Source organism: Phalacrocorax aristotelis, chromosome 1 (assembly GCF_949628215.1).
Source record: "Phalacrocorax aristotelis chromosome 1, bGulAri2.1, whole genome shotgun sequence".
NCBI lineage: Eukaryota > Metazoa > Chordata > Aves > Suliformes > Phalacrocoracidae > Phalacrocorax > Phalacrocorax aristotelis.
The window spans coordinates 60,675,407-60,693,568 of record NC_134276.1 but is presented as its reverse complement, the minus strand read 5'-3'; the positions used below and the strand labels follow the sequence as shown (position 1 = coordinate 60,693,568).

Genomic DNA, 18,162 nt, shown 5'->3' with positions numbered 1-18,162 from the left:
TGCGTTTCTATTTAAACATCAGAATTTGTTTTCTCCTACACTGTCTTTCTTACCTGTGAGAATAAAATAAAAGATATTTGAATCAAAAAAATGCTATACTGAGAAAAAGCATGTCAAGTTATTCTCATTGCAAAGTGGGATCCATGGTTGTTACTGTGCCAGACATAGATGTCATGGTTTAAAGGTTCCTTTGTTATATTGGGCTTCTATCCCACAGTCCTAATTCTAAGTATCATCCTAAAACAGATGTTACTTTTCTTCTGTTCTTTACCTCTTCTCAAACTTCTCACTGTGAAAACAAGTGGGAAACTTCAGAACATTAACAAATTCTATCACAGAAATTTTTGTGAACTACTTCACTCAATATCACCTACATCTCAGAAACAGACAACTTCCAACACACCTTGCTTCTACCAGAACAGATTAAAAAAGCACTTATGCAGAAATAAGCTACTGCCTGAACCATTTATTTATTACTGAGTTACAAGCACTGCAAGTATGGGTTCACTGCAGAAATGAAATGTCCTCTTGATTTACAGTCCTTCCTTGGTTCCTCTGTCTCTACTTGCTGTCTCCCCAAAAAGACAAGAGTAAAAGGCAAAAACAATAGCCAGGAGTGCTGTAGGTGGGTCACTGACAAATAAGTAGCTTTCTCTACAGAGAAATACCAAAATATTGAACTGCTGGACACTTTCTGATAAGGAAAGATAAATACATTTTTAAAAAATCAGAAATGGAAAAAAGTGAACTATTCTCAGCTGTTCCATATTGACTTTCCTAACAAAAGGCAGCTTCCAGAGGATCTTGCTTCAATTAACAGAAAGAGACAGGCTCATACAGAGCCTGAATCAGAGAAGTATTTTAAAGTCAGTGATCTAAACTATTGATAGACAAATCCAGGAGGAGTGTGATGCAACTATTTAGCTGTATTTTTATTCTTAGACTTCAACACACTACAAGTGGAGTTCAGAGGGCCAGTCCAGCGTATAAGGGTATACCAAGCTGTATAACAAGTACTGTTATGACAGCTCATTCAGCATTAAAGTACTAGTATAGTAAGAGTGCCTCTCTGCTTGAAGCACACAGATGTGTAACGGAGCTCAGCCTCAAAGTTGATGAGGTGAAAGCGAGAGATGTGACGCATGACTTGCATTTATGTTCTGTTCTTGTTACACTAGCTAATAACATTGCTGGCTGCCAGGCTGTCTATTACAGTGCTTTAATTAAGACCTCCTTCAGAATGCACGGGTCATACAAAATGAATGAAAACAGCAGGCCAAATTCGGAAATGATGTACGTTAGAGTAATTTACACTTCAATTAAACAGTGCAATTTGCATAATAAGAGGCTGCAATAAAGAGCTGGTAGCAGGGATAGTAACCTAGATTTTACCTTAGGATTGTTTACACTTTTGCTCTAACCCCATCCTGTCATATATAAAGTATAGTGAATTATTCAAATGGCAACTTCTACTATCTTCCTTTACTAAGTCAACAAGCAATAGGCTTTAGAGACAATGTTTTCCTATAGGCACCTAATAGAAATAGGAAATATTTTTGGTTGATTGGTTTTGGCGATATCATACTAGAGGGGGACCCCAAAGTCCTTAATTAATAACTGCACTTAGAACAAAAGAACCAGGCTGTGAGGACATAGAAGTATAGTAAATAAGACTCCAGTGATAATAGCACAGAACTAGTTCTCATGATCTGGCACATGCCATCAGCAGCCCTTCTGCCCTTTTAAGGCATCATACCTATCTGTAGAGACTTACCTGTTGGAGAGATGATCAGATTGGCATTACTGTATTACGGTTTGTATAGATTTAAAAATCTTGAGGATATACCAAATTATGTCATCCAAAGGTTTATATGAAGCTGTAGTAGTTGATGAGCTAACCCTAGAAATTATTTACAAGCTGAATATTTTATGTTGTATTTATGATCAGTCATGTAAGACTTCACAAAGGTCAGAAGAGAATTGCATAGTTACACCTGCTTTTAGACACCTATTTAGTGCATATCATTTTATTGAGTTTGTATCCACTCTTGTTGGTACACAGATATGATTTATTCCACAGGTGTTTCTCTTTCCTTCTGCATATCACGGTGTGTTTTATCAACAGGAATTTACAGCATTTCCTGTATCAGCCAAGGTTTTGATAAGCTATGTCTCAAAGCAGCATAAAGTGTATATTATACAATAGTACAGCCAAGATACCCTAGAAAGGATTAGCACTTTACAGCAGGCACTGGCCAATGGCACTGCTCTTTGGGGTCATCATTGGCCCTTATCCCTAAGTTTTGTTTCCAGACTCCAGGAGATGGTATGTTGCAGACTAGCAACATGCATTACAGAATCCACCACTGAACACAATGGATTGATTCACTGTCTCAGTTCAACACAAGGAATCTTTAATAATGCATTGAGCACCTAAACAAAATTGTTCATAAAACTAAAACAAGATACCATATTCCATTTTAAAATTACAGATTTCATGGGGTTTTTTTTAAGCATGGATTGTAGAATGTCTTGTTCCTTCATTACAGCAGCTGTCTATCATACTATGCCCTGGATCCACATCTGCACCATTTGCACTCCTCATAAACCTTGTTGATCTCCTCTTGTTTGGAACTCAAAGGAAGTTCAGTGACAGCCGCTACCAATTAAGCTTTTTGTTCCAATCAATACTGCTTGTACTGTATTTGAAAATTTTGACCAACAGATCATTCAGTCAAATGAATTCATCTGAAAGGGATTTATTTCACTGATAATATCTTAACAGGAGAACACTGCCAGCATTAGTACTCAGGTGGTTTTTTCAAAAAGTCAAAACAATAGAAAAATTGCCATTAATATTGAAATCCTTAAACTCACTCTTCTCACTATATTAAATAAAACTTTTCAAAATTTAAAATATAAATAGAACAATATGTGACACAACTTAAGACTGTATTTTTATTCTAATTCAACTTGGTTTTATGACTGTAATTCTTTTCTCTGTCATTTGACTCTCATAGTGCACAATGCAATTAAGTCATCAAACTGACTCCAGAATGCTCAACATACACAACTCCTAGAGAAGCAGATGAGAGAAGAGACATTCAGCATCCAGTGAGAACAGGAAACGTGTGAGCCAGTATTTAAAAGCAAAAAAAACCCCAAAACAAATAGAAAAAACCACAGATGTCAACACCCCCTTTCTTCTAGTTATAATCCTTGCAATGATGAACAATAAACTGCTGTCAATTCTCTACAGATGCCTGTGTTTCACCTAATTTGTAACAAAAAATTCCTTTGAGCATTTTTAGCAAGAAAAGAGAGGTGTAATTCACTGCAAAACTGTAGCTTAATTAAGAAAAAAGCAAGCAACAATCTGTGAATACATAGTTCTTTTAAGATACAGCTAATGCTGCATTTACTAAGTTATGAGCTGCTATACTTTTACAGGAGGAGAAAATTACAATTATCACAGTGCTAAGTTGGGTGGACTGCCTGCAATGTTTGAATATGTTAGATAGCATTAGTGAAGGAAGATATTGCAAATGAAATGACATTTAGGGTCAAATGCAATATTTCAAGAGCAGCTTTAGACCTTTCCCAGCAAATACTTAAGTGGGCAGAATTCATAACAACTTCAATTACCAGTTCTAGGAGAAGTCTGTCTCATATTTACTTTTCTCTCTTCTCTCTGCAGAAAACCACATTTCACACAGTGACAGATGAAAATTAACAGGCACTTTTCCTTCCGAGAAAAGTTTCCTTTTGCTTGCAATGTGTATTTCAATTTTACATATGTCTTAGTATATTTTTTTTAACTTTTGAAAAGGCTACAGTGTCCGTAAGAAGTATTTTCAAATGAAAAGCCAGTGGCAAGCTGCACTGAACAACAGCATTTTAGAAGTCAGTCCTGCACTCAGCAGGGCAGGTTCTTAGGCAGTGTAAATCCAAGCAGTTCTTATCACAATGGTGCCACAACATTTTGCACAGGCTGAAAATCTCATGCTGGTTTTGTTAAAGAATGCATAGAATAGGTTCATATCTTTAATGTAGTGTTAGTAAAGACTCAACTGCAGCAATCTTCAAAGCATCCTTGAAAACCTCCAAAACAAATGTTGAGATATGTAAAACAAAATACAATGCAGTAGATTTCAGGAAAAATAGGTGACCTTGTATTCTTCTCCTCCCTTCTCATAACTCATATGTTATGCAGGTGTGATTCATGTGCAGTAAGCCAAGAAAGCTCACATTTTGCTGTACTAGTAATGCTGGACATCTGTAAAATTTCTTTTAAAGGAAGTACATTTTAAGGGCATGAAAATTCTTCCAGAAATGCGCTTACCTCTTCCAGAGCAAAGTAAATTAGAATTTCCTTGGCATTTCTTAGCACTTTCCTCAACTGACAATGGACAAGAATGTGGATGTTCACACTTCTTCCCTGTCCATCCTTCTTTACAGTCACATCTTCCACAATTACACTGTCCGTGACCTTTACAATAAATACAATCATAGATTAGCCTCCATACTGATGACAGGTGTTAAAACCTCATTATTAGATGAACTTTATCAAAGTTGTGGTTTCATTAAATAATCAGACTGGCAAAAAATAAAATCAATTCACTATGTCTACTTTTTTTCTGAAAATAGCACTGGTCTATCATTCTATTTGAGACACGTTTCCTTTTAAAATTCTTTCTTAAGGGATGTTTTGCCACCTGGCGCACAATCCTCATGCGAAAAGGTGGAACAGAAGTTACAAATACACATTTCACCACTGTCTGGAAAAGTGGGGCCATAATAAGGCAATATTTAATTTACCTTTATGCTCTTCTTTTTCTACCACAGTTGCAACATATTGTCTAAGTAATATATCAATACCATCTTTTACTTGAAATCAACATGATCCACGAGAGACAAGCAATGTCACACCAATTCTACTACAAAGAAGATGGAGACTCCCTTTTTACACGGAGTCACATGGAAGGGACAAGGGGGAATGGACACAAATTGCTCTTGGGGAGATTCCGATTGGACACCATAGGGAAATTTTTCACAGTGAGGACAGTCACCATTGGAATAATCTCCCCAGGGAAGTGGTTGCCTCGGCCATGTTGGACACCTTTAAGAGTCATCTGGACAGGGTGCTGGGCCATCTTGTTTAGACTGTGCTTCTCCTAGAAAGGTTGGACTAGATGATCCCTGAGGTCCCTTCCAACCTGTGATTCTGTGATTCTGTGATTCTGCGATTCCAAGTCTCCAAGCAGTGCCTTCTACTAAATAGTGTTATGCAAATAATAAAATACTAGTCATAATAAATTCTTATTTCAGTAGGGCAGTTGGATGTGATTTTGGTATCTCATTAGCTAACTTAGCTGTTCCTGACCATGTCTGAAAGTAACAACATAAACGCAACTTTCACTATGCAAGCTGAGGTGAGGAAAAGCAACTGAACTCCACATAAGCTTTTCTGGATAGGTTCTTTAAAAAAAAAAGTAACAACCAAGAAGTTCAGAGTGAATCCATCCTGAGAACTTAACCTGGAAAGCCATCCAAACAATCTATTTCCTGTATATGAATGCTAACATATCCAGACCAAGAAAAACCCAAGCTAATTGCCCAGCTCCCTTCATCATGAGCCTGATGCTCTTTGCATAAAGCAATGGGAGTCTGGCAATACAAAATGCTCCTTGCACTGGATGAGGAAAGCTTGAACAGCAGCAAAAACATTTCTTGCCACAACATCAAATGTTTTTCATGAGCTCTGACAGCAGGTTAGATCTTTCACAATTTTCATATAGTCATCATTCACTGGACACAGGACCACAAAGCATTACTCTGATGTCCGTCTATTGGGGTTCTTCTTGAAAACCATAATGACACAAATTTTATATCTTTCTAACCATACTTACATTTTAAGACTGGCTTATATTATATTTCTACAACATATGCATTTATCAGTTCAGAAGGAGAAAATGGGAGGAAGCAAGAATTCTATGAGTTCTCAGAATACAAGTCTTATTAATTGCACAGGAATAACTTTTCTTTAGATTAGTTATTTGTTCTCCTTGAAAAGTGTTAAAGGCTTCCTCTTGTTTAGAGGGTAGATTTAGATTAGATATTAGGAAGAAATTATTTTCTGTGAGGGTGGTTGCCCAGAGAAGCTGTGGGTACCCCATCCCTGGAAGTGTTCAAGGCCAGGTTGGACTGGACTTTGAGCAACCTGGTCTAGTGTAAGATGTCCCTGCCCATGGCTGGGGGGTTTGAACTAGATGACCTTTGAGGTGTCTTCCAACCCAAACCATTCTATCATTCTGTGATTCTGTCCCTTGCTTTCATGTGTACCTACTAACAAGTTGCAAATTGGACCTACGTTCCCTGATCCAGATACTTATGAGAGGATGACATTCTTTCATGTAATATGTTCTTTGCTAGAGCCACAGTAAAGGAGCTAATGAGATGTGTGAATGTAGGAATTCTCTTATGGAAGCCTTTTTTTCTTTCTGTGTCAAGTCATGAAAGCTATTCTCTCTTTAAAGGAAGAGAATCACTTCAATGATGCGAACACCTCTGAAAGAAAATAATTCAGTAACATACTGAACCGCACTTCAGATGTTAAAAGAAGGCATCCAGTTGCCAATATGAGGTACTGCAAATTGACAGTCACCCCAAGCCATATGAAGCTTCTGGAGGGAGCTGCTGTTGTGTGATGGTAAATCCTCACAGCAGGGCTGTCAATTCCTGTCATTTGTAGTTTATAAAATAAACACAGCATTTCATTCAGTTACACTAAAACTCTTTACATGTAAACATGATTTCCTATCATTTCAATCTACTACTCAGGACAACGTGATTTCCTGTCTCAACCTATTAGGTAGGCAGAACAAGGCAGGAAAAGTTCTGTATCAGCTCAATTTGAGGTAGATTTTAAGAGAACTGGATTATTTTCCCTAATCTGACTAATCCCTCTTGGATTTATCCTAAACCAATTTGCAAATAATTGTAAGAAAAATGAGGATATTTTACAGCCATGCCTAACGCGTGCATACTTTGTGCACTAAGTAAATTTATTTCACATAAACAAATAAAAAAGCTGTCTAATTACCATTCTGCTAGTAAATTGCAGATTCTCTCTAACACAATAAACCAAAATTAATACTTGTCCATTTCTGAAACAGGACTAAACCGCAGGACTGTAAGACATTGTTCACACTGTTTCATGTGAAAATTGAGAGTTTTGCACAATCTATTTGAGGAATGCGTACTTGGATGGCCAGCTAAGATTAAATTAGGCTTTTCTAAAACATAGGAATAAGAAGTAGGACTAAAATCTTTGCTGATTAGCTAGAAAAATTAAGCTATACTTCAACATGAGCTTTAGTTACATCAAGCAAGCCATATGAGTACCTCCTTTTATATCTCTCGTAAGGTTTGCTCATTTACAGTTATGTCTGTGTAATAAAGAACACTGTACCAGTCCTTAATCCAATGACAAATGGCAATGTCTTCTCCCCAACTCCTTTGTAACTGCCCATACTGTCTTACACTCCGCTTTCTCACAACCATTACCACCCTGGGCGGCAGCAGCAGCAATGGCAATAATGTCCAGGCAACAGGGAGTTCAAGCCCTGTTTCAGTGATGCAGCACTAGCTGCAGATACCACAGGTTTGCTTTAATCTAATTAGGTTTGAAACTTTTGTGTTCAAGAGTTAACTATAAAACACATTTACCATGCTTTTTTTCAGCTTTGTATTCCTTAGCTGATGCTGGCATTTTGATCAGTCCCTGAGTGCTAAAAATATACTCAGCAACACAACACACTCAAAAATTTGCAACATCCCAAAGTCAGTCCTCCTGCTGCTCTCATGACTGTAGTTTTCCATCCTTCCAGCTTATTAATTAAATAAACCTATATAACATTTCTAGGTGGCTGGAACAGTAACAAGCAAATGAATTCACTGAAGGTTTTTAGAAATGCTTCTTTCATTTTCTTTCTCATTTTATTAGCTAGTGATTCATCAATATTTATTAAAAAAAATACAACATTTGAGAAACTTCACCTTTAACAGGCAAAGAGGCTAAGAATTTTATGCATCGTTTGATTCAGCTTTCTCTCCCTATTACAGACAACTCCTATGATCTTTCTATGAGGGTTGTCGCATTCTACTAATTGGAGGAGAATCTACCACATCATTATTTTCCTTGACGTGACTGCATTCTTCCTACTATTAATTAGGCCAGATCAGGTTTCTACAAGACACATTAGAGCTGACAACCTGTAATCTGTCAAGTCCCTTTGAAACCACCCTCATTTGTTTTTGCAAAGTTCCTGTGTTTACAAATTGCATGCTGTGTATTGATCAAAGCCCTTCTCTCCTGCCCAGTATTAGCATCTATATCAATAATTATATTGTATGCAAGGTTTCACTCAGAATCTCAGCTTTTGTTAGCTGATACATGGAGCGTCAATCTAAATACTCTGCAAACATTTGAATATAATTCTCTGAAGTACAAGTAGAAGAAAAAAGGAAGGTGAAAGTGTCTAAGATGTACAGTCAGGGATGTGTAGCTGGACCACACATTCATATTTTCCACATATTGATGCTCTACTTCCTCTCAGGTCAATTGGTATTCTCAGGGTACTGTTTTTCATTAGCTCATTAACTCACTTATCCTCAAATTTCTTCCTCTCGCTTGTCCTCTCCCTGCCATATAACATGAAATAACAAAATCAGATCTAACAAATTTTCAAATTTAAATTTCCCCAAGGAAGGAGAGATATAAGTATGTGTGTGTGAGTGCGCGTGCGCATGCGTATGTGCGTGTATGTGCTGGTTTTTGGCTGGGGTAGAGTTAATTTTCTTCACAGTGTCTAGTGTGGGGCTGTGTTTTGGATTTGTGCTGGAAACAATATTGATAATACAAAGAAGTTTTTGTTATTGATGAGCAGGGCTTACACAGAGTCAAGGCCTTTTCTGCTTCTCACCCCACCCCACCAGCGAGCAGGCTGGGGGTGCACAAGAAGCTGGGAGGGGACACAGCTGGGACAGCTGACTCCAACTGACCAAAAGGGATATCCCACACCATATGACGTTATGCTCAGCATATAGAGCTGGGGGAAGAGGAAGGAAGGAAGGATGTTCGGAGTGATGGCATTTTGTCTTCCCAAGTAACCCTTACGCGTGATGGAGCCCTGCTTTCCTGGAGATGGCTGAACACCTGCCTGCCCCTGGGAAGCAGTGAATGAATTCCTTGTTTTGCTTTGCTTCCGCGCGCAGCTTTTGCTTTACCTCTTAAACTGTCTTTATCTCAACCCATGAGCTTTCTCACTTTTACTCTTCCGATTCTCTCCCCCATCCCACTGGATGAGGGAGTGAGCGACTGGCTGGGTGGGGCTTAGTTGCTGGCTGGGGTTAAACCATGACAATATACATATTTTAAAGTTTCAACCATTCTCCAATTTATGTTAGGTTACACTGAAAACAAGAGTATTAGAAGGAAGATGGACACCTAAAAGTATTTAATATTTACAGAATATTGTTATGAGGCATAGAAAAAAAAACATGTTTTAAGAAAGATTTAGAACTGGAAACTTTTTCTTTTTATGGAATTTTGTCTTTTATTTTAAAAAGTCCACTCATCCACTCCCCCCCACCAAACACAAAAAACAACAGCTAAATCTTGGTATATTTTTAAGCTAGGAAAATGAGAAATGGAGCACTAAGGAAGAGCAAGATCAGACCAATTGGATGTTTTTGTTATAAAACTACACATAAGTTTCTTTTATATATATTCCTTACCTGAACAGAAGTCATCAGAATATCTATCATACACTGCTTTGCAGTTTCTTTCATCACACTCACAAGTAGCTCCATGAATATCTCCCCAGTCACCAGTTGGGTCCACATCATGGCATGTGCATTCCCCACATACACATGTGCCTGGGAAAGAGGAAAAAAAAGACAGAGATAGAAGATTAACTGAGCAATTTAGAGTAATAGTAGTTTGATTATAGGAATTTACACTTGTGAATTTTCTGCTCTCACAGGAGCGCAGTTTCAAAGCTGCAAGTGTTAATCATGAGCTTATGCTCATCTTCTATGATTTAAAATCTTCTATGATTACTCAGTAGTAATACTTTATATGAACAAGTTGGCTTCCTGTTCAAGTTTCTTTTTGCTGTTGAGCCTTGTTAGGAATCAACAGAAAAATGTAGTGCACAGAACAGTTGTAAGTCTTTGACATCAACACTAATTTGCCCTGACACTAATGACAATAAAAATCAATGCTGTTTAAATGACTTGGGCTTAGGCACAGTGGATAATTAATGATTGTTAAAGCATAAACATTTAAACTAGAAGGGAATCCAAATTCTAATCCAGCTGAAAATGTCTAGGAGGTCATTCTTTATCGAAGAAGGACATCAGCACAGATCTACACGAAAATGATACTTTTCCACTTTTCCCAAGCCAACATTCAGGGCCACACCCTGTTGTTTACAATAAGGAGGGAAATGTGAAATATGACTGAGGCACTAATTTGGCACAGCCATACTGATATACAGAGAACATGCACCCTACTTACTTAAGAAAAGTCAGAACAAAAAAAACCAGTTTCCTTATTCAGAAATTCAAATATGCTTCAGGGCCATACACTCACTACTTTTTCTGAGATGCCAACAGGCACAAAGAAGCAGTCTACCCTTGCAAAAGCATGCAGTTCATTCCCTGGAGGGTAGCTTCACCTTCTGCTACTCCACCAAAGCCTTTGTCTTCTTATTCAGATTACTCTGAACAATATTATGCATTTGGGGACAATGGGACAGGGTGACTAAAGAGTACATATAGATATGGGCACATTCTCTAAAGAGAGAAGGTCTACACAACCATACCTGCATGACAGTTACATGAAGCAGGAAAAGCTGCTGCCATGTTTAGTGCTAAAGCCACCAAGACAGCCCTCGAGAAATTTGCACATGATTTTTGATACTTTCACAATTCAGTGACATTACTGAAGGAGAAGGAAAAAAAATCCAGAAAAAGAAGAAATGCCTCTGGAGAGTGATTAATCCTCCCAGAGACAACTTCAAAGTTGATTTGCATTGGCTGTCCTGGATATCGAAATATAAAACACCATCTCACCGAAGTTTAAAAAATCTAAAGGTTCACATCTTGTCTCAGCTGGTTGACTTGACAGTTGGTGGAAAGGTACAGGCAATTTATCCATCTTAGCACTGAAGGAGGCTGAACAGCAAGGTTAGCCTCGATATTTAATTTTTAGAAGGCTCAAGACTGGCAAGATGAACTGCACGTATATCACAAGATGTATAAAAAGAGAAAACTGGGTAAATAGGACTAAAGAGAGTAGAAATACTGTGTTGGAAAGCAATGTTATATAGTCAAAAGCCAACAAAAGTTTAATGTGGATAAAATCACAAATACATGAAAGGCTAAAAATACAGAAGTGTCCCATGAATGTACCTTTGTATAGGAGTTTGTAGCTATTCAGAGTATCAGCTATACTATACCCATTTCCCCCAATTACAATGTAAATTTAAAGGAATAATTGTACAGTAAAATTTCAAATTTGGATAAAAAATTGCTTTGACAAGAAATTACTTTCTGGATGCAAACACAGAATCTAATATGAAACCACTTCGATATTTATTATTTCCAGAATTACAGAAAAATTTTTACTGCTGCAGTCCCAAGACTAAATGAGCCTACATGATCTCTGTATTTGAGCCAATCTTTCAATTTCCTCATAATTAAGAGAAGAGAGTTTTCTAAATGCTCTCAGGATAATTAGATGTTCACACTATAGCAGGTTTTGTCAGGCGAAATGTTTTTGAGAGAGGTATCTATGTGATTTGCGCTTATATTCTACTGTAATTATTCTGGGCTGTTGCCAAAACCCCCATGTTATTTCAATTCTTTGTTCAATGAAGCCAAACATAGCAACTACTGAAGAGCAACCTTATTTTGTACTATTTTTTTTCCCAAATGGCAAAATTAGACAGAATTATAAGCTAAAATTCAAATTCTGGAACTTTGTGCAAATAAAACCCCATGTAGTTAGAAATATTGTGTGAAGTCTACCTTTCCAGCTCTGTATGCATTCCACAGCATTGTTACTGAACACTTCTTAGCTATTTTTTCACATTGCAGTTGAAGTTAAGAGCTTTGTGTTTTCATTTTCCATATTCAATTGTGGGTCCCCGGTCTTCTTTAAGAGTGAATTGACATAACAGCCCTGTTGACCTTACAAGGACGAATCCATTCAAAGTCAAAAATCTGCTAATATTCTATTTTGCAGGATAGGTCTCTCTCCAAAGCAGATGTATTAACAAATTATCCTGCTCAGTCTTACTACAAAAATGAAGGATGAGAACAACTTAGGTCAGCTTAATCAAAAAACAGGTGTGAATTTGTTTAAGTTTATACCAAAACACAGGTATCTACCCACCTGGAAAAATAGATCCAGATTTGAGAGTGACAACAAACTAGAAACTATCAGCAAACACAATCTACGTCCTACTGCAGAAAATGCATACTGTAAAATAAAAGCAAGCTACATAAATATGCTTAGAAGGAACATGCCAATGACACACCTCTGTTGCTGCAGATTTTGCCATCTGGAGATGTGCATCTTTTCTTGATCTCCCAGGGGGTGATGTCACATTGGAATTCACATTTATCTCCATGCCAACCAGCCTCACAGTAACAGTTTCCACAGTAACACTTTCCATGGCCTTAACCCAAAACAAATTTTATACAGTGAGAGAGAGGCAAGTTTTTAAAACACATTAACAATTTAACAGTTTTGGTCTCTTCTCTTGAAAACTTTTAGTGCTAGACTTAGAATAGAAACAATTTATAGACTGCATATGCCTACATAAAATAAGACAAAGGATATCTGAATTATACCTTTCCCCAAGTCTATTTTAGAACATGCTTTCATTTACTCATAGATTAAACCCAACCAATAAACACTAAGAAAATAACATCAATATTTCTATATTTGTAAGCTTATTTTTTTAAACCGTATATGTAAATTTGGAAGATGGTAAATGTAATAGTTAAAATTTAAGCACAGCTTTAAATGTTAAGATAGGACACACTTGCCCACCGTACTTGGCATGTCTAAGAAAGCGTTGTGTGTTCTTGACTTCTCAGATAATTCTAGCAGAGGGACCTTGATTTACTAAAAACTGTGTACATTGTATATGGCTTCCCTTCTTACCTGTTAAGAAGATTTCTGAACACGGAAAAAACAGTTCATGAAAGATAAGAATTAGTAAAATTAACCTTTTAGATGTTCATTTAACAAACCACACAACTCCCAAAAAGATAGCTGGGTCATCTGAGGCTTGATGAAGCCAGCTCCTGAACATTGTGATCTACTAAGGTACTTCTGCCATGTGCTTCAATGACACAAAGCATTTAAATTAAGTAGCTGCAACTCATATTTATCTTAAAGCCATCAGTTAATTCTTTACTAGAAGGATCAGTTCAGGGTCTTGTCCTTTTTTCCCTCTAAGTATGCTAAGCTTAGTAGACCTGGTCATCTCTATCATGGTCTGGTCAACTTATATCCTTAACTACCAAAAGTGCAAATTTAGACCTGTGGAATACAGTTTTTTTCCTGTTTTTACAATTACACGTGACATTTTCATTACAACTGTTTGGTTACATGTCAAAAAAGAACAGAAGATAAAAATACCATCTTAGACAACTAAACAACACCAGTATAAAATTATGTTTATTACCAAAAGGTTGTTCTTCAACAGTGGACAAGAAATAAAGGGAAAAATGGTGAAGGAGTAAATTAATTCTATCTACAGGCAATTTTTGCAGATTAAAACATCACTACTTCACTCACACTTGTATAGTCCTCAAATAAATATGAATTAAATGAGACCATTTGCCACTACCTCTTGCTCTTGACTGAAGACAAAATCACTCCTTTGGAGCAAAAAACCTTTAGATAAAAAAGATCAGGATCAGAATCTAATTTGCTAGAAAATATGATACTTTACTAAAAACTAAGCTGCAACTGGATTCCAAAGTTTATGTACCCTTAAGTAAACAGTGATACAGTGAACTGACTTATCAAAACCCGACTGAGGCTGGAAAAGCTTGATACATCTTTGTAACTCTGCCCTACCTAATAACTGATGGGCTTGAAAAATGCAGTCCCCTTGTGCAAAGATTAAAATGCATGTTATCCATATCTCAGCACGGCATTTTATGCTTTTCCAGGACAAAATCCCAGCTCACAGCTGCGGGCTTTAGAAACGTGTGCAAATAGAAGCTTTTGTTTTTTCATTAGTTTGATCCTCCTGACTTGGTTTTCTTTGAAGACAAAATCTTCAAGACCTGTCTATCCCTTCAAGGGCAATAAAAGGTACGTAGCAACTGAGTAGGTGCTACGCAAACTGTGAAAGTACAACAGGCACTGATTATGTATACCCTGTCTGTGGAGAGTATTCAGGGGCCATTGCTAGCTAAGCGGAACTGGCTTGGAACGCTGTTTCTTTATTACTTCATAAATAAACCTAAGTGGTTCCTGTGCTGGAAATCCTCTGGAAGGAAAGACTGCATAGAGGGTATTAAAGGAGACATCGGGATGGGAGAGAGAAGCAATAACCAGATAGGCATGTGGGGTCTGCTTTTTCTGTGATGAGTTTATGTTCCTTTGACCTTCAGTTCACGTGCTGCCTGTTTTTTCTGCTTAAGGCCCAGTTCAACATATGGTTATGTACTGTAGAGGTTTGTTTGAAAGCAAAGCAAAATCTAACACTCATAACCTATGTGCATAAACTTTTCATCTTACAACAACCAAACCAAGTCAAGCACACCATTAGTTTATACCTTGTATTTACTTTAGAAGGCTCCAAACCTTACATAAGGTATCAGGGCTTTTTTATACTGAATGAATGGCAGACCTTAGAGACCTGAATGTACCAACTTTTTTTTTTTTTTTGTCTTTTTTTAATGAGCATACTTTGATTTCTGCATGCACATAAAACTAGTTTTTTACAGAAATGCATCTGGTCTCTTTTGGACTATGGCACCATTGGAGGAAACAAGGGGAAATAAAAGCTAAGAAAAACCTAAAACCACAAATCAGCAGCAACACAGGTGGAGGAAAAAAAAATTACAAAAACAGCACAAGGAGAATTTACTGGAACTAGGTAAATGGTAAATTTTTACCATATCTGGTATCATATGTAATGGTTACAAGCAAATAAACATAAATGGAGTCACAGGCACATAAAAATAATTGCCCTCCACTCATTTTAGGCAATTACTGGAAATACTGTACTCTAGTCCTGGATTTGGACTTCAGAGGACCATTCTGTTTACCTTCATTTAAAATCCCTATGCAATCCTATGCAAAAAAAAAAAAGTTCTTTTTGCCTTCAAAGGCACTTAAATAAATAGAATTCGTTTTGTTCTCCATGTAAGGATAAAGACATAAAGCTATTTGACACAAGTACTCTGTCTCTTTATATACACACACAGAGCAAGCACTGTAATCAGAGTATGAATAGTCTAAGAGCAGTTCTGAACCCTCCTGTATGCATAGAGACACAGTAGGCATGTGTATAGATTGAAAAATATTTGTACCACCTTCCAGCTCAAGAACAAGCTTCCCTACTAATATAGGCAACAGACATAAATGGTGTGCATTGCAGAATATTTAATTGCCAGGTTCCTCTGTTATAATGAAATGAAAGCACAGTTTGAATTTTGGGTGCTTTTCTAACAGCAGAGTTCACTCCATCTTATACTCTTGCCTTTCTTATCAGAAATTTTTTCTTCATTCATTCCTTCCCCTTTTTATTTACAGAATTGCTTCTGACTTCTCATCCTATATTTATTCTTGTTCTTTTTAATTTTTGCTTCCTTGACAAAATTCTTAATAATCTATTTTTCTTTTTTATTTTGATTTTTTTTTTTCTGTCCTCTATCTTGCTCTCTTCTGTACACAAAGCATTCGTATTTCTGTTATTTTACCAAAGACAGACACACTAAGCTATAAATTACCTTAGTGATTTACCTTATATAATACTCTTTGCAATTCTTCCAAAAAGAGGAGTATGTCACAGAATATCTTCATTCTTTAACCTCCTGCTCAGCTCATTTTTGCGTTTGGAATTCCCACTTAAAATTTGCAAGCTAAACTCTTGCAAATATAGTTACTTTCATTCTAAGTCATACATTTAGTAAAGACATCTTTTAGTTCCACATAATCAAATGATTTTATAACAGCCTGTATTAATCTTCACCATTCTGCTTGTACTCACTAAAATACATACCTGTACAAATCTCTTCTGTCTCATCATCTATGCATTCTCTGTCATCACATTCACAAAATTTACCATAGACCAGTCCGTTTCCTTCTGAGTTTGCACATTTACACCTGCCACACTGACATGTGCCTGTAAACATTTAAGACAGTACTCAGTGACTGCAGTTTGTGGAAAAAATTTCCTTAGTCCATCAAGGATGGTACATATTTTATTTCTGAGAAGGCTGAAATCTAAAGATCATCCAGCGAAATAAAGAAACACAGAGAAAAATATCCATACCGACAAAAAGCATAATCTTAGCTGTAAATAGATACAATATTCAAGTGGTTCATTTTTAACAAGGAGAACTGTGTTTTCCTAAGTAAAATTCACTCCTAGAGCTAGCTGTCTGACTTCATACAACTGAGGTAGGAAGTCAGCTTTGGACATTACATCTCCTGCCTACTGAAAGGAGAAAATTTAACTTAGCCATCTTCTCAAGAAGGAAGCTTGTTTTTGTCTGGTTCCACAGCCATGTTACATGACAGTAAAAGGGCATAGCTACTGAGGACCTGAAAATGTCTGCCTAAATTCACAAAGTTCCTTTGCACTCTAGTCTCTAGTCCCTTTTCTACAGCTGTCATCTGAGGATTAAGATTTTGTAAGTATAGCCCTGGAAAAAAAAAGGCCAAGAATCAAAAGAAGGAAACTTTGGTGAGGAACATCTGCTTGAAGACCTTATGATCAGATGTCAGGAAAAAAGGACTCAAGCTAGAAAGCAATTACCACAGCAATACATTAATTAGACAAGCTAATTGCAGAGAAATACATTCATAGCATTATTAAACAAACCATAAGTATTATAATAGCGAATCAACAATTTTACCGCTAAGTGCATGTTTTTTCAGTGATATTGATGCCCACATTACAAGTTACATCATTCATTTGAAGAACTGCAGGAACCTCTACAATAATATCTTGTTATTTCAGGACTCTGACCCAATCTAACTTTAAGCTATTAGGGGTTATTTTTTCTTTAGTCTGGGGGTGATGCCTCAGAAAAGAGAGATCTTGCAAGAATGTTAAAAGCTATAATAAAAGCACTTGCTGATTTGTCACCAGTAAGATGGGTTTTACCCATATCAGACCAGTGAGTGGTTTGAGAACATGGGTCTACCTGAGATTCTCCCTCAATATAAGTACCCCCAGAAGCCCCAAATGCTTTGGAAGTGTAGAGCTGTCTTTTCTCACAACACAAACCACAGCAAAACTTCCTGACATAAGGAAAAGTCAGAGCACTGAGGTGATTCAAAGGATGGAAATGGGTTTGTAAACAGATCTCTCTTCTGTCACCTGTAGTCTGGTCACACATGTGCTTCTTGGTCCTTTGAGTAGGGTTGCCCCCCTCACCTCAGTGGCTGTCTCTCCATGACCCACCCTCCCAAACAGAAAAAGGTTGTTTTGCTGTTCCCAGGAAAGGAAGAATCCCAGCTTTTCCCTTAGAGAGTCTGTCTGACCTGGAGTGCAGTTGCCAGGGCAAAGCAAAAAACTGCCTTCTCCTCCTTCTCTTAATATTTTCTAGTTTGTAAATTAATACATAATAAACAGAACAGCCATAAATAAATGTATTAAGGAGTAATACAGTCAAAAAAGCAACAATACTATAAAATCATAAAAGTACAATGATATCAAGTTAGAAAGAAAAGTATTACCATGCCGAACATATAAGACACCCCTTTTCCCTACCCCTATCACTTTTATTAAAATTGTAAGGGTAGGAACTTTGCACAGTACCATGTTAACTGGGGTCCTGTGGTCGATGGGCTTGCACAAGCTGCTTCAGCAGTCACTGGCATCATTATGCCAG

The 18,162-nt window shown here is 37.1% G+C and overlaps 1 protein-coding gene across 1 annotated transcript in view; it reads right to left on the bottom strand.

Moving 5' to 3' along the window:
* The window catches only part of ITGBL1 (integrin subunit beta like 1), a 144,699-nt gene that overhangs the window by 62,610 nt on the left and 63,927 nt on the right, over positions 1-18,162 (bottom strand). Inside the window, exons 4-7 of the mRNA XM_075090186.1 lie at positions 16,323-16,445; positions 12,609-12,749; positions 9,799-9,939; positions 4,343-4,489 (exon numbers count right to left, since the gene is read on the bottom strand). Coding sequence (XP_074946287.1) covers positions 4,343-4,489; positions 9,799-9,939; positions 12,609-12,749; positions 16,323-16,445 — 552 coding nt within the window. The remainder of the gene's footprint in view (positions 1-4,342; positions 4,490-9,798; positions 9,940-12,608; positions 12,750-16,322; positions 16,446-18,162) is intronic.